Here is a 12,118-nt window from a genome sequence, read left to right on the forward strand (position 1 = left end):
TCTCCTGTAACTCAGGCTTGGTGGTAGATCTACTTCAGCGGGGCCACCACTGGCCATTGGGTGACTTTATGCAAATTTAAAAATGCATGACCCTTCTCTTAGGCAGGTATGGTCCCACACCAGGGTGCAGGGCTTGGCAAGGAGAGCAGATATGAGCCATATTTCAACCCTGCCTTGTCCCCTTGGCCGGGTGCCCTTGAGCAGTGAACAGTCTGCACCCCTGTCCATGGAGGTCCATGCACCACCCTGCAAGCTGCCTGGCCTCTGCAAGTTGGCTGTGGTTGGGACACCCAGTGACAACAGAAAGGAGGGGCAGTAGCAATAGGCTCTTTAAGGATTCTCAGCTTCACATTTAGTTTCAGTTCAGCAGACATTTTTGAGTACCTCCTGGGTACTGGGTACTAGGGAAGTATGGAAATGGGGAAGTCCCTGTCCCAGCCCTCCCAAGAAACTTAGAGTCTATGGAGATTTGGGGTGAGAAGTTACCATCAGCAGAGCTGGGAGGAAAGCCCTGAACATGCTTCCTGGAGAAGAGAGCATTTCTGATGAGCCTCAAAGGATGGGATTTCTGAGTGTGTGGGAAAGAGAAGGTATTCCCAAAGAGGGACAGGAGCCCGCCTGGAGTCAGAAAGCAGGGGTTATATTGGGAAATGAATAGAGAGTTAGCTGGGACATGGGGCACAGGATGAGATGAGGCTAGGGTTGTCAGTATCCCAGGTACTGGGGAGCTATCGAGGGTGTTAGAGGAAAGATGGGAATGAGAGCTGTGCTTCAGAGACCATAACCTGAGTGTGTGTATCCTTGGGCTGGAGTGGGGAGAGAAGGGAGGGGTGACACGCTCGTGCAGTCGACAGGCTTTTGATCCAGCCCCTCCACCAGAGGGTTACACACTTGGGCTCCATCATCCACAGGCAGATCTGGGTATGGCTCTCCATCCTGCTATGGGATCTTGGGCAAGTTACCTAAATTCCCCAAGCCTCAGTTTCCTCAGCTGTGAAATGGGGCTACCCACCTGCAGAGTTAGAGGTCTTCACTGCAAGCCATGGAAAGTAGCTGATTGAAGCAGAAAAGGAATATACTCAAGGAAGCCTGGGAGGCCTGAGAAGCCAGTTCAGGGCCAGGCAACCAGGAACAGAGCCTCCTCTGCCAGGCCACAGGTTGGCTGGTGAGAACCCCACAGCCCCAGGGCTGCTGCCATTGAGCTCTGGACACAGCTAGGCCTGGACACGTTCACTCCCCCAAGGTTGCAGCTGGGGCTGGCTTGGGGCACACTTCTCCGTTACCTTTGAGGAGGTTCCCATTGTCCCTGCGTGGCTCCCTGGCTCTTGATTCACAGTCAGTGGGTGCCTCTGATTGGTGGAGCCTGCGTCACAGACTGCAGGTGCCACTGCCAGGGGCTAGAAGAGCAAATAGCTGGCATGTTTAGCAGCTATGGTGGGAGTTAAACTCTGCCTCCCACCAAACCTCAGAAGATGGGAATTCTTCATAGACGCTTGTCCACTTCAGTATTCATGGAATTGACCTCCCATTACCAAGTGCCTGTGGAGCATTTAGCGAACCATCAGTTGGTGGCTGTTTCTGACGACAAGCCATGCCCTGAGCAACATGCTGGCAAGTCAACAATGAGCGGGATGCAGGAACCCTCACCCCTCTCCAGAATCCCTCCGGGACAGGGAACCCTCACCACGGCCCAGGGAACAGTCCTGGGGTCACGAAGCAGTGGGAGTTGGGGGTTCACCTGCTTCCAGATGTACCCGGGTAGAAGTTTCCCACTCCCTGACCTTGGCACTTGGGCGTGAGCAGAGCCGGTAGGAGCCTCTCTTTCTTTACCACGGAGCGCAGTGTTACCTATTTTTAACGTATTGATTTCCAGCCTACAGATGTTCAGGGGAGGAGTTTAACTTCAGATAAAACAAGTGACCCAGAAGAAGGGAGGAGAGAGAAGCCTTGCGAGGGGCATGTTGGTGGGACCCAGGGCCAGGGCAGCCTGGGAGAGTTTTGCAAGCGGTCGGCTGTCCTGAGCAGGGGCCAGATGCGGGTGAGGCGGCCAGAGGGGCAAGGCGAGCTGACGGCGCAGAGCCTGCATGAGGAGCCCGCGAGAGACAGAGCAGACGGGGATCCCCCAAAGAGCCCAAAGACAAACATCTCTCTAAACCTGTCTTCAAGCTCCAGAGGAGAGCTTTTAAATGGGCCGGATCCATGTCTGGGGGTTAAAAGCTCTTTTGTTTTCCTAACTCATAGAACATCTGAGTTATGGCATTTGCCTCTGAAACCCCTTCCGCGGGCAGAACAGTGTCAACACACCAGCCGGAGCCCAGAAAACAGCGTTAAGGGTTAGGACAGGCTTAATGAAAGACTGAGATGCCAGTCGAGGCCATGTGTCTTCCACTTGGGTGCACTTGAAGGCAATCTCTCGAGGAGTCAGTCAGGATTTGGGCTGGGAGGCGGGTAGGTCCTAGGACCTGGGAATCAGGGGCGATTAGAGGGAAGTCAACGGGGACCCACCGTCCTGCTCGGCACTCGTGCTCAGACACCTGGATGTGGGGACCCTGGGTCCCAAGACACCGCAGAAGAAAAGCTGTTGTAGCCTGCAAAGTGCTTGCCTGGCCGATAAACGTTAATATCCATTTGGGCTTCCGTCAAAAGCAATCTTTTCTCAGGTACCTGCAGGCATCCGTCAGGATCACTGCCCTGCCACACAGAACTGCTCAGAAACTCAATTGTTGTTTGGGAGGGAGCTGGCCGCCACCTCACTGGACCCTAATAACGTCCATCCTCATTAGACCCCGTGTCCAAACTGCCAGGACTCAAGGGCCAACACCGGGCTATCTTCCCTGGCAGACAAGCCACCTGGCGCTGACACCCCGAGACTGGACACTCCAACCAGAGCCTCCTTTCCAGAGAGATTGGAGTGGGCAAGGATTTGGCTTTGCAGCCCTGCCCACCCAGGAAGTACTTTACAGTTTGTATACCACTGCTCCACATGGCATTGCTGCAACTCCTTCCAGCTCCTGGAGGCCAGCAGGGCAGTTTCAGAGAGGACAGGAAATTTGTTCAAGGCCACCCAGCAAGTGAGTGGCTGGGCTAGGGCAGCACTCAGGCCTCCTGAGGCCCGGCCTGGTGCAAGTTGGTGAATTACCTGTTACACGGTGGCATTCATTTATTCAGGTGTCAGTCCCTAAGTGATTAGTAATCGGCCAGGCGTGGGGGACCCAGGGAACAATCAGACCAGTGAGCTCCCAGCCTGGCGGGGAGGCTGACCAGGAGGCCGACAATTGCCCAGCAGTGTGATGGCTGGGGGAAGTGGGAGCCCAGGGTAGGGGCCCCTGACCCAGCCTGGGCGACCCAGAGATGGGGGACATTTCAGTGCCAAGGGATGAGGCAGAGGTAGGTGGGGGACGTTTTCCAAGCACATGTGAATATCTGTAGGTCATGGGGTGGCTCAGGCAGATTAGGAATTGGGCTTTCTCCTGAGGCCCCCCACAGGGTACCTGCAGGAAGGGAGTGACTCTGACAGACAGGGCCGAGGGGTGCATGGGTATAGGGTTGCAGTTTGGGACACATGATTTCCACTGGCCCACTGACTGGCTCCCTGGATCTTTTCTGCAGAGAGCGGGAGCTGCCATGTCTGGGAATGGGGCCCTATGGGGAGGCCTCAGGGCAGGTCGACAAACACCTGTAGGTGGCCTTTCAGCTGATGTGGCCGCTGGCCCTGGTTGAGCAGAAACATCCTCTCCTCTCTCCCCAAAGGCCACGGTGGCTCAGGCCACACCAGAGCCACACAGGGGCCACGCTGCTTGTCAAGACTATTCTTGAACTTGACATATGCCTCTGTCCCCATCTCTGCTCTATAATAGAGGAGAGGGGAGAGGCTGCTCACACAGCAGGATGGGCCCGGGTGCGAGCAGGAGACCCTTCAGCCCTGCTCAGCTGCCTCACTGGCCATGTGACCCCTTCCTCTCCGGGCGCAGCTTGGTCCCTTGTCCTCTGGTGAACCCCCTCTTGCTCCTTCATTGCACCCATCACAGGTGCAGCCAAGTGATCATCTGCCCACCCCGCTTTTTGTCTGTTTCCCGGTGGAACCTGAGTCCCTTGGGGCAGGGGCTGCTCCATCTCAGCAGGGTGCCTGCAGGCTCTTGGCACTCCCTAGGTACTTGCTGATTGAGTGACATCTGACTCACTTTGGGCAGTGCGACGGCCTCTCTCTAAGCCTTGATGTTCTCATCTGTGAAATGGGGTAATTTAGTGCTTCCTCACAGGTGTGGGAGGTCAGGGTCATTGGCTGGTTGCTCGCCTGTGAGGGAGGAGGAGGAGGGAAGGCCCCTGCCAGGTACTGGGAAGGCCTTGGAACAGACTGGGGCCACCCTCCAGGGTCTTACAATTAAGCTGCGTTTTTAAACGAGAGGGAGATTCTTAAAGATAGAGGCCAAACGCCCTCCTTCGGAAGGGTTCCGCCTCCCCTCCCCCTGGCTGTGCAAGACTGAGCAGGTCACACCTGCTCTCAGAGTGTCCCCCTCCTCATCTGGCCAGCGAGGTGGCTCCCTTGCCCAGAGCTGCCAGCCTTGCAGGGCCTACGGAATGGGTCAGCTGCACCCAGAGCCTGGTGCAGGTTTTGGGTGGGAGAGCATCGCCCCACAGGGGCCCAGCCCTGCTGCCCTGCCTCTTTGCAATGTCCAATTTTCTGGACTGTGGTCCAGCCTTGCACCTGCTGAGATCCACCTAGGGTGGCACTCCCCTTGGGCCTAATTATCCAAACCCTCGTCTTGGCATCATCACTGGCCGGTGTCACACAAAACCAGGTCCTGTGCAGCATCTCGTCCAGCAGGACCTGTGAGTGGGGTTGAAACTGCCCCATGCCAGACTGCTCAGAGCCACAGGGCAACCAGCTTCCCCGATGCCGTGGGCACTGAGTGGTCCACACCCCCACCCGGCACGACAGCCACCGGCTCTGCCAGGCGCCTCATTGTCGTGCAGGGTCAGTCAGTTCAGATTTCCTTCTAATTGGCTCTGCTGCTTGTGTCCCCCCAACCCTTGCTCCCTACCTGAGCTCTCTAGCAGGGGAGGAAAATCCTTTCCTCACTTGGAAAACATCAAAGGGGCTATCACCAAGCTGAGCGCAGCCCAGCAGCCTGGGATCAGGCTTGGGGCGAGATGAAAAGCTCTCCAGGCAGGGGAGGGCGGCAGGGCTGCAGCAGTGCAGGACCCTCTGGGTGGGACCTGGGCTCCCCCCCGCTCATGCTGAGGCTGTGGCCAGACCTCCCGTCCCAGCGGCTATGGGGGCAGAGGAGCCTGCTGCGACATCAGTGGGCTGCCGCGTCCCCAGGCTGCTGCCTGGCCCGGAGCTGGCTCCTCACTCCTCTGGGGCGTGGCCCCCACAGCCCATGGACGCTCACGGTGACTTGAGTGAAACATGACATCACCCCACATCCTCATGACCTAACTCTGTGGAAAAAGCCTGCTCTGTCCAGAGCAATCTGGATTTTTCAAACTTTTAATATAAATGGGATAGCGCATGTGAAGTGCTCAGCCCGGCCCTGGCGCGTGGCTCAGCATTTGATAAATGGCAGCTCCGATCAGTGCTTTGCCAGGAGCCAGCGTGTGCTGTCTGCCAAGCCCAGGAAATGTGGCGGGGGGCCAAGCCTGGGGGTACCATTTTCAGTCAAAAACAAGGAGTGGGCCCGATTTCCTTCTGGGCTCAGCAGCTGGTCTGAAGGGAGGAGGTGACGTTGGCTAGACCTACTGTGCGCCACCTGATTTGCATGTTGGCCTGGTTGCATCCTCACCATGGCCCTGGAAGTGTGACGAGGGGGCGGCTGATGGGGCCTGTTTACAGAGACGGAAGCAGGCTCGAGAAGCTTCGGTGACAAGGCCACACACCTGTGAGAGGCACAGCCAGGAGTTGAACTCAGCTCTGCCTTTTTCCAGAGCCCATGACCTTGTCAGCAAGGTCAGCAGCCTCCTGAGGGCACTTCCCAGAGGTGTTCAGAAGGACTGAGGAGTGACAGTCTTCCAGGAATACAAGCAAAGTCTCCCTGGGGACCGCCTTTCAAAGGCTACATTTACTCACACGTTCAAGTTCTTTGTTCTTTAAGAACGAGGATCTCCCTCTGCCACAGCTCCTCTGCCTCCCTCCCAGCATAACCTGCTCAGGAGGTCCCGGGGGCTGGTGGCTGCTGCAGCTGCACAACCAGCACAGTGCCCACACCTGGTTTCTGCAGCAGCTTTATCATAATCTAGGAAAAATCCCAGATGCCGCCTCCTGGGGACCTTTCCAAGGTGGCAGAACCACACACACACACCCGCCCCATCCTGCAGTTTGGACCCAGCCCCCTCCTCCATCCCTTGGGCCCCAGCCCTTCTGATCACCTGTTAAGGTCCTGCTCAAACTACAGCCCAGCCCGAGCATCTCCTCCAGGAAGCCCTCCGGGACCACCACCACCCTGCCCTGCCCAAGCAGAGCGGCTCACTCCTCCTCTGAGTTCCCAGCAAACCCTGCCACGATAATGGTCACCATGTCTGAGTGCTGTGTTCCAGAACAGTCATTTAACCCCCACCAAATTCCTTGCAGATAGCGGCTTTTATAATCTAGTCTTACAGATGAGGAAACTGAGAAACAGGGCTCTATGGAACGTGCTGGAGTGGGGCACTGCCCTGCCCTGTGCTTGCTGGCTGGTGCATCCATCTCCCCTGGGACTGTGACCTTTCTGGGGACCAGAGTCAAGCCAGGGAGCTCAAGCACGCCACACGGGACCCTCTGGTTTTGCAGAGGGGGAGGCTGAGGTTAGACGGTTGCTGAGCTGCACACCCTGTGGGCTGAACTCTGCTCAGAGCTCGGGTCTCCCAGAGCAGGCCTGGCTCAGCTAACCACAAGGACAGGGTGGGCTCACGGGTGTTGGGGAGCAATGTCCATCCCACTGGAGCATCCCTGAGGCGCCCCCGGCTCTGCGCCAGCTGCCCTCCCTGCCCAGGCCTGGGTCTCCTCATCTGCCAAACGGGAGCCCAAACCCATCCCATCCGCGCTGCAGTGAGGCCGGGGGCGGCTGTGCTCCAAGGCCTCTCCCTTCTGCTGTCTCTGGTGCAGTTTCCTCCCCTTCCTTTGAAACCGCCCAGCACCATCTGCAGGACCGTGTGGACCAAGCGCTCCCTTGGCAGAGCCCCCAGCAGGCACTTGGAAGACGCACCAGGCAGCAGGCTGCTGGCTTTTGAGAATCCTCACCAAGAAAACACGCTCTGTCTGCCTTCCCACTAGTGAAGCTGCCCAGGAGGGCGGCGGCAGAGACGAGCGTTTTTACGGCAACTTGCTTTGCGGCAGGAACCCAAGGGGGATGCTCCAGGAGCAGGACAGATTAGTATTTTAGCCTCAAAAATAAATAATTACTTTGTCTTTTGATCCCCCCACCTTTTTTTATACCTACGTGGGCATTCATATTTTATGGACAGGGCAGAAGGAGGGAGCAGTGGACACGTTGCTCCTCTGCTTGCTTCCCTCCCTCGCATCTCCCCGCCCGGCTGAGTATTGCTCTGTAATTGAAGGCCTTCCTGCTGGGTGACACTCTGCCTCCTGTCCAGCTGCTTCCTGGAAATCTGAAGCCACAGCTCTGTTCACCCCAGACCTGGAGCACCTGGGGGCATCTGGCTCTGTGGCCCGTGGCACCTGCTGCTTGCTGGGCCACATGGGGCTGTAACTGGCGCAAGGGCAAGGCCAGGTCCCCCGCGCACTGAGGTCCTAGTGGGGTCTGGCACGCTTCAGTCGCTCAGCGTGAACAGGGAGTAAGGACAGCCCACGGCAAAGGTCGACCACACTGAGGGAAGCGAGGGAAGCGTTTCCCAAACTGCAGGTCGTGATCCACTACAAGGGGGCAAAATCAATTTAATGGGCTGTGACTGACACGATCTTTTAAATAAAACAGGGTGGAACAGAGTAGAACAGAACAGGTGGAGCTTCTCATTGGGGAAGTGAGGCTCAGCAGAAGGACTCACTGACCCAGGCCCACTCAGTGGCTACACCGGGCCCAGGACCCTCCCTCTCCTTCTGCTGGCGTTCGAGGGCCGTGGAAGCCCTCCCAGAAGCCCGGGCCTGCCGGCAGACCCACCTCTCCCACCACCTCCAGATCAGTGCTTCTTGCCCCAGGTGGCAGGTTGCTTGAGCACATACACTTCCCCTCTGACCCTTTGTCTCTAAGAGCTTTGAGGCCCTGGCCCCAGGCCTCTGACTCGGTTTCCCCAGCCGGCACCTGACACAAAGGTGCTCAGTGGAATGTTTGAATGAATGAAAGAGGCTTGGGGTGGAGCCCTTGGGGGAGGCTCAGGAGGGGCTGTGCAAGGCTTGAGTCTAGAAAGAAGACTAGGCAGTGACCTGGGCCAGGGGCTGAGGGAGAGGGGAGGGGACGGGACGAGCATGTGGGGGCCCTCCCAGACAGCAGCTGCCGAGCCTGTGTCTTGATGACCTCGATCATCACCCTGCTAGCTTTCACTAGCCTAGGCCCGTGCTTGTTCTTTGTGAGCCATCACAGGCCAGAGGGAGCTGCTGTACACCCTCCACCTCGCCAATGAGGAAACTGAGGCCCTGAGAGGCAGAGGGACTTGCAAGAGTGGCTGAGGGGCTCTAGAACCCCAATCCTTAACCCCTGTCCTCCCTCACCTGTCACGGAGCCTTGTTCAGCTTGGCAGTACCTGAGCTGGGCTTCCCAGGGGGCTTCTCGCCCCGCCAGCCCCTCGAGCTCCCCTCCTCTAGTGGAAATAGGCTGCTGGCTGCCCGATGCCTTCTCTGGGGAGCCCCTGAGCTTCTGCCAGGATTAGGCCTTCAGGCCTTTCAAAGGGCACGTGCTCAGGGTCCAAATCTCCAGCCATCAATACCTCTCAGATCTCTCCAAGCCTTATTGAATTTCCTTTCGCACTGAGCCAGTCCCTTCTGAGGATTTTCAAATTTCAGGGCTGGGCCACAGTTGAGGGAGCAGAGCAAAAAAAAAAAAGAGGTGTCATCTCCTCCAACTCCTTGACGTCAAAGCTGCCCAAATGCTGTGACTGACGTGTCCCCACGGACACAAAGCATCCAGCAAATGCTCACCTGGCAGACGCTGCTGGCCAGACAAGCACCGGGGCAGTTCCGAGCGACGGGAATCAGGATGCTTAGTAATGGAACTGGCAGCTCACTGCTGCCGCAGCCAAACCTCGGGCCCATCAGACACCGCCACAGATGGAGGCGGGCCGGGTGGCAGGACTGGGGTGCTGCCTCGGCAGACAAGCAAGGAAAAGGCTTGTTACACAGAAAGAGTCTGAAGTGGGGAGGGTGGGCGAGGCGAGCCGGGAACAGGATTGTCAGCGGATCTTGTAAATACTCAAGGCAGCTCTGGCCTGGACCAGCATGGTACTTATTTCAAAGCAATTTAACCGATGGGATTCCCGACTCCCAAATCAAGAATGTTATTAACATGAAGAACAGAGGCAGCTCGGCTGCTTGTTGGCACCTAAGTCACAGCCCAGCCTGGCTGCCAGCCCATCATTTCCCCCTGAGAAGCAGCTCGGACTCTGGTTTCCCAAGCCCCTCAACCCCCACGACCTGGTCTTTTTGCTCAGGCTTTTTTACTTGGGGAGGGGGGTTGTGCATGGCTCCAGCATGCTGAGAGATGGAGTGCCCTAGGAGAGGGAGGTTGGTCTTGAGAATGGGTTTTGTTTTTGTTTGACATGGAAGGAGGTAGCAGGACCCCTGCCCACACTCCATATTTCACCAGTGGGGAAACTGAGGTCCGGAGGAAGGATGGAACCGGTGTAGGGTCCCACAGTGAGGCAGCACCTACCCTCACCCGGGCCCACTGTGATTCCCTCTTAAGAGATGTCAGGGACCCGCGAGCATCTGGGCAGCCCCTCCCTGCTCTGTTCCAGGACCCGTGCCGGGAGCCGCTGGCAGGAGGGAAACACCAGCCTCTGCCCCTGCCCTCGCCGAGCACATGGGACAGGCTGGGCAAGGGTCAGGAGCCGGGTTCCTGCGAGGGTAGGCACCAGCCATCCACCTTCTATCTTTTTCCCCTTGCAGGTGTTTCAGCGCCGGGAGGACGGCTCCGTGAACTTCTTCCGAGGCTGGGAGGCCTACCGCGACGGCTTCGGCAAGCTGACGGGAGAGCACTGGTTAGGTGAGAGCCGCTGGCTGCCTTACCCTGGGTGGACCTTCTCCCTGTGCGTTGCAGAGCGAGGGTGTGGGCTGTCACTGTCCAGGCTGAAGTCCCCTCCCTGAATGGATGTGGGTTCTGGGTTCCCCTGGCCTCGTCACACCTGAGTCAGTGCACGTGTTGCATGTAAAGGTGATCAATCCATTCAGTGCGCGTAAGGTCAGGGAGCAGGACGTCGCAGCAAATGTGGTTGACAAGGAGTGTGTTCTGTGTAGCCGTGCGAGCAGGTGAAAGGAAGACAGGGACGATACGGGGCCCACGCACCCCTGGAAACCTTGGTGGTAGCTTTTGGAATGATTAGAAGTAAAAAGCAAGGAGGCCACAGTGAGATACCGCTTCACACCCATTAGGGGGTCTATAATTTTTTTAAATGGGAATTACCAAGTATTGGCGAGGATATGAAGAAACTGGAACCTTCCTGCCTTGCTGGTGGGCATGTAAAATGGTGCCACTGCTGTGGAAAACAGGCACAGAAAAGCTACTCATGGAATTACCATGTGACCCAGCAATCCCACTCCTACCCGAAAGAATTGAAAACAGGGACTCAAACAGCTACATGTGCACAAATGTACAACAGCCAAAAGGTAGAAGCAACTCAAGTGTTCATCAGTGGATGAATGGATAAACAATGGAATATTACTCAGCCGTCAAAAGGAGTGAGCCTTCCAGGGATGAACCTAGAAAACAAGATGCTAAGTGAAAGACACAAGGCACTAAGGGTCCCTTACTGTATGATGCCGTTTGTATGAAATGTCCAGAGTGGGCAAATCCTTAGAGGCAGAAAGCAGAGCTATGGTTGCCAGGGACCAGGGACGGGGGGATTGGGGAGCAACTTCTTACTGGGTATGGGGTGTTATTTGGAGGTGAACAAAACGTTTTGGAACTAGATAGAAGTGGTGGTTGTACATCCCTGTGAAAGTAATAAATGCTGCTAAGTTGTTCACTTTATAATGGTTAATTTTATATTATGTGAATTTCATCTCGATTAAAAAAATGTACAATAAAAAATCCTAAACTTTTGGGGCAGAGGGAACCCAGGAGGCCTTTTCCTGTAGGGAACACTCTGGGACGTAGCCACTGTCCTGGATCAGACGAGCTGTGGGCAGGTGCAGGGCTCTGGAGGCCCCGGGCCATCCCAGCCCTGGCCCTGCGTCCACGGCCTCCCGCTGCAGCTGGGAGCAGAGCCTGAACACGGGGAGCCTGGCCATGCCTGACGGCACCACGGGCATGACTCCCCAAAGAGGGGCCAGGCGGTGCCCTCAGATGCGGCCCCAACTGGGTCCCTGATGGCACGCCCACCCAGCTTTCCTGTGATTAGCGTACAGTTTGTGCTTGGCATGAAGTAAAGGCTCCAAAAGGTTATGGTAATATTAGTATAAGTTTTGCTACTATTGATATCTATGTTTAAATGGACTCATTTTAAAATTTAAATACCTTATTTAATTTCATTCTAGCCAGTAATATGCTCAAGAATCACAGTTCTGTGATTTAATTTTATGGGGGAGGGTGCATGTGGCTTGAGGTGAGGGGGGTTGTTTAGTTGTGTTTTTTTTGAGATATAATTCATATACCATAAAATTCACCCTTTTAAAATGTACAGTTCAGCAGTTTGAAGTATATTCGTAAGGTTGTGCAACCATTACCACTAATTCCAGAACATTTTCTTCTCCCCCAAAAGAAACCCATACCCAATCAGCAGCCACTCCCCATTTATACATTTTATACATTAAAATAGATGCATAGGCATCGGAATGAAAATGTTCACCCGAGAATCATGTGAACGACACCGCATACCCCGGGGGTGCACCTGCCCCCCTTTACCTCCCCCCACCCGGAGGAGGGATGTCTGGGAAAGTGCCCCCGGGGCTGAAGGGCAGAGAGCAGCTGGCAGGAGGGAGAGAGGCATGGTGGACGCGTGAGGCCAGCATGGCCGGCGGGGAGCAACGGGGGCC

The 12,118-nt window shown here is 56.2% G+C and overlaps 1 protein-coding gene across 1 annotated transcript in view; it reads left to right on the top strand.

The window, feature by feature from the left end:
- Positions 1-12,118, top strand: part of FIBCD1 (fibrinogen C domain containing 1) — a 38,021-nt gene that overhangs the window by 18,013 nt on the left and 7,890 nt on the right. Inside the window, exon 6 of the mRNA XM_037797363.1 lies at positions 10,034-10,130. Within this exon, the coding sequence (XP_037653291.1) occupies positions 10,034-10,130 (97 nt within the window). The remainder of the gene's footprint in view (positions 1-10,033; positions 10,131-12,118) is intronic.

This window comes from Choloepus didactylus, chromosome 10 (assembly GCF_015220235.1).
Source record: "Choloepus didactylus isolate mChoDid1 chromosome 10, mChoDid1.pri, whole genome shotgun sequence".
Classification (NCBI taxonomy): Eukaryota; Metazoa; Chordata; class Mammalia; order Pilosa; family Megalonychidae; genus Choloepus; species Choloepus didactylus.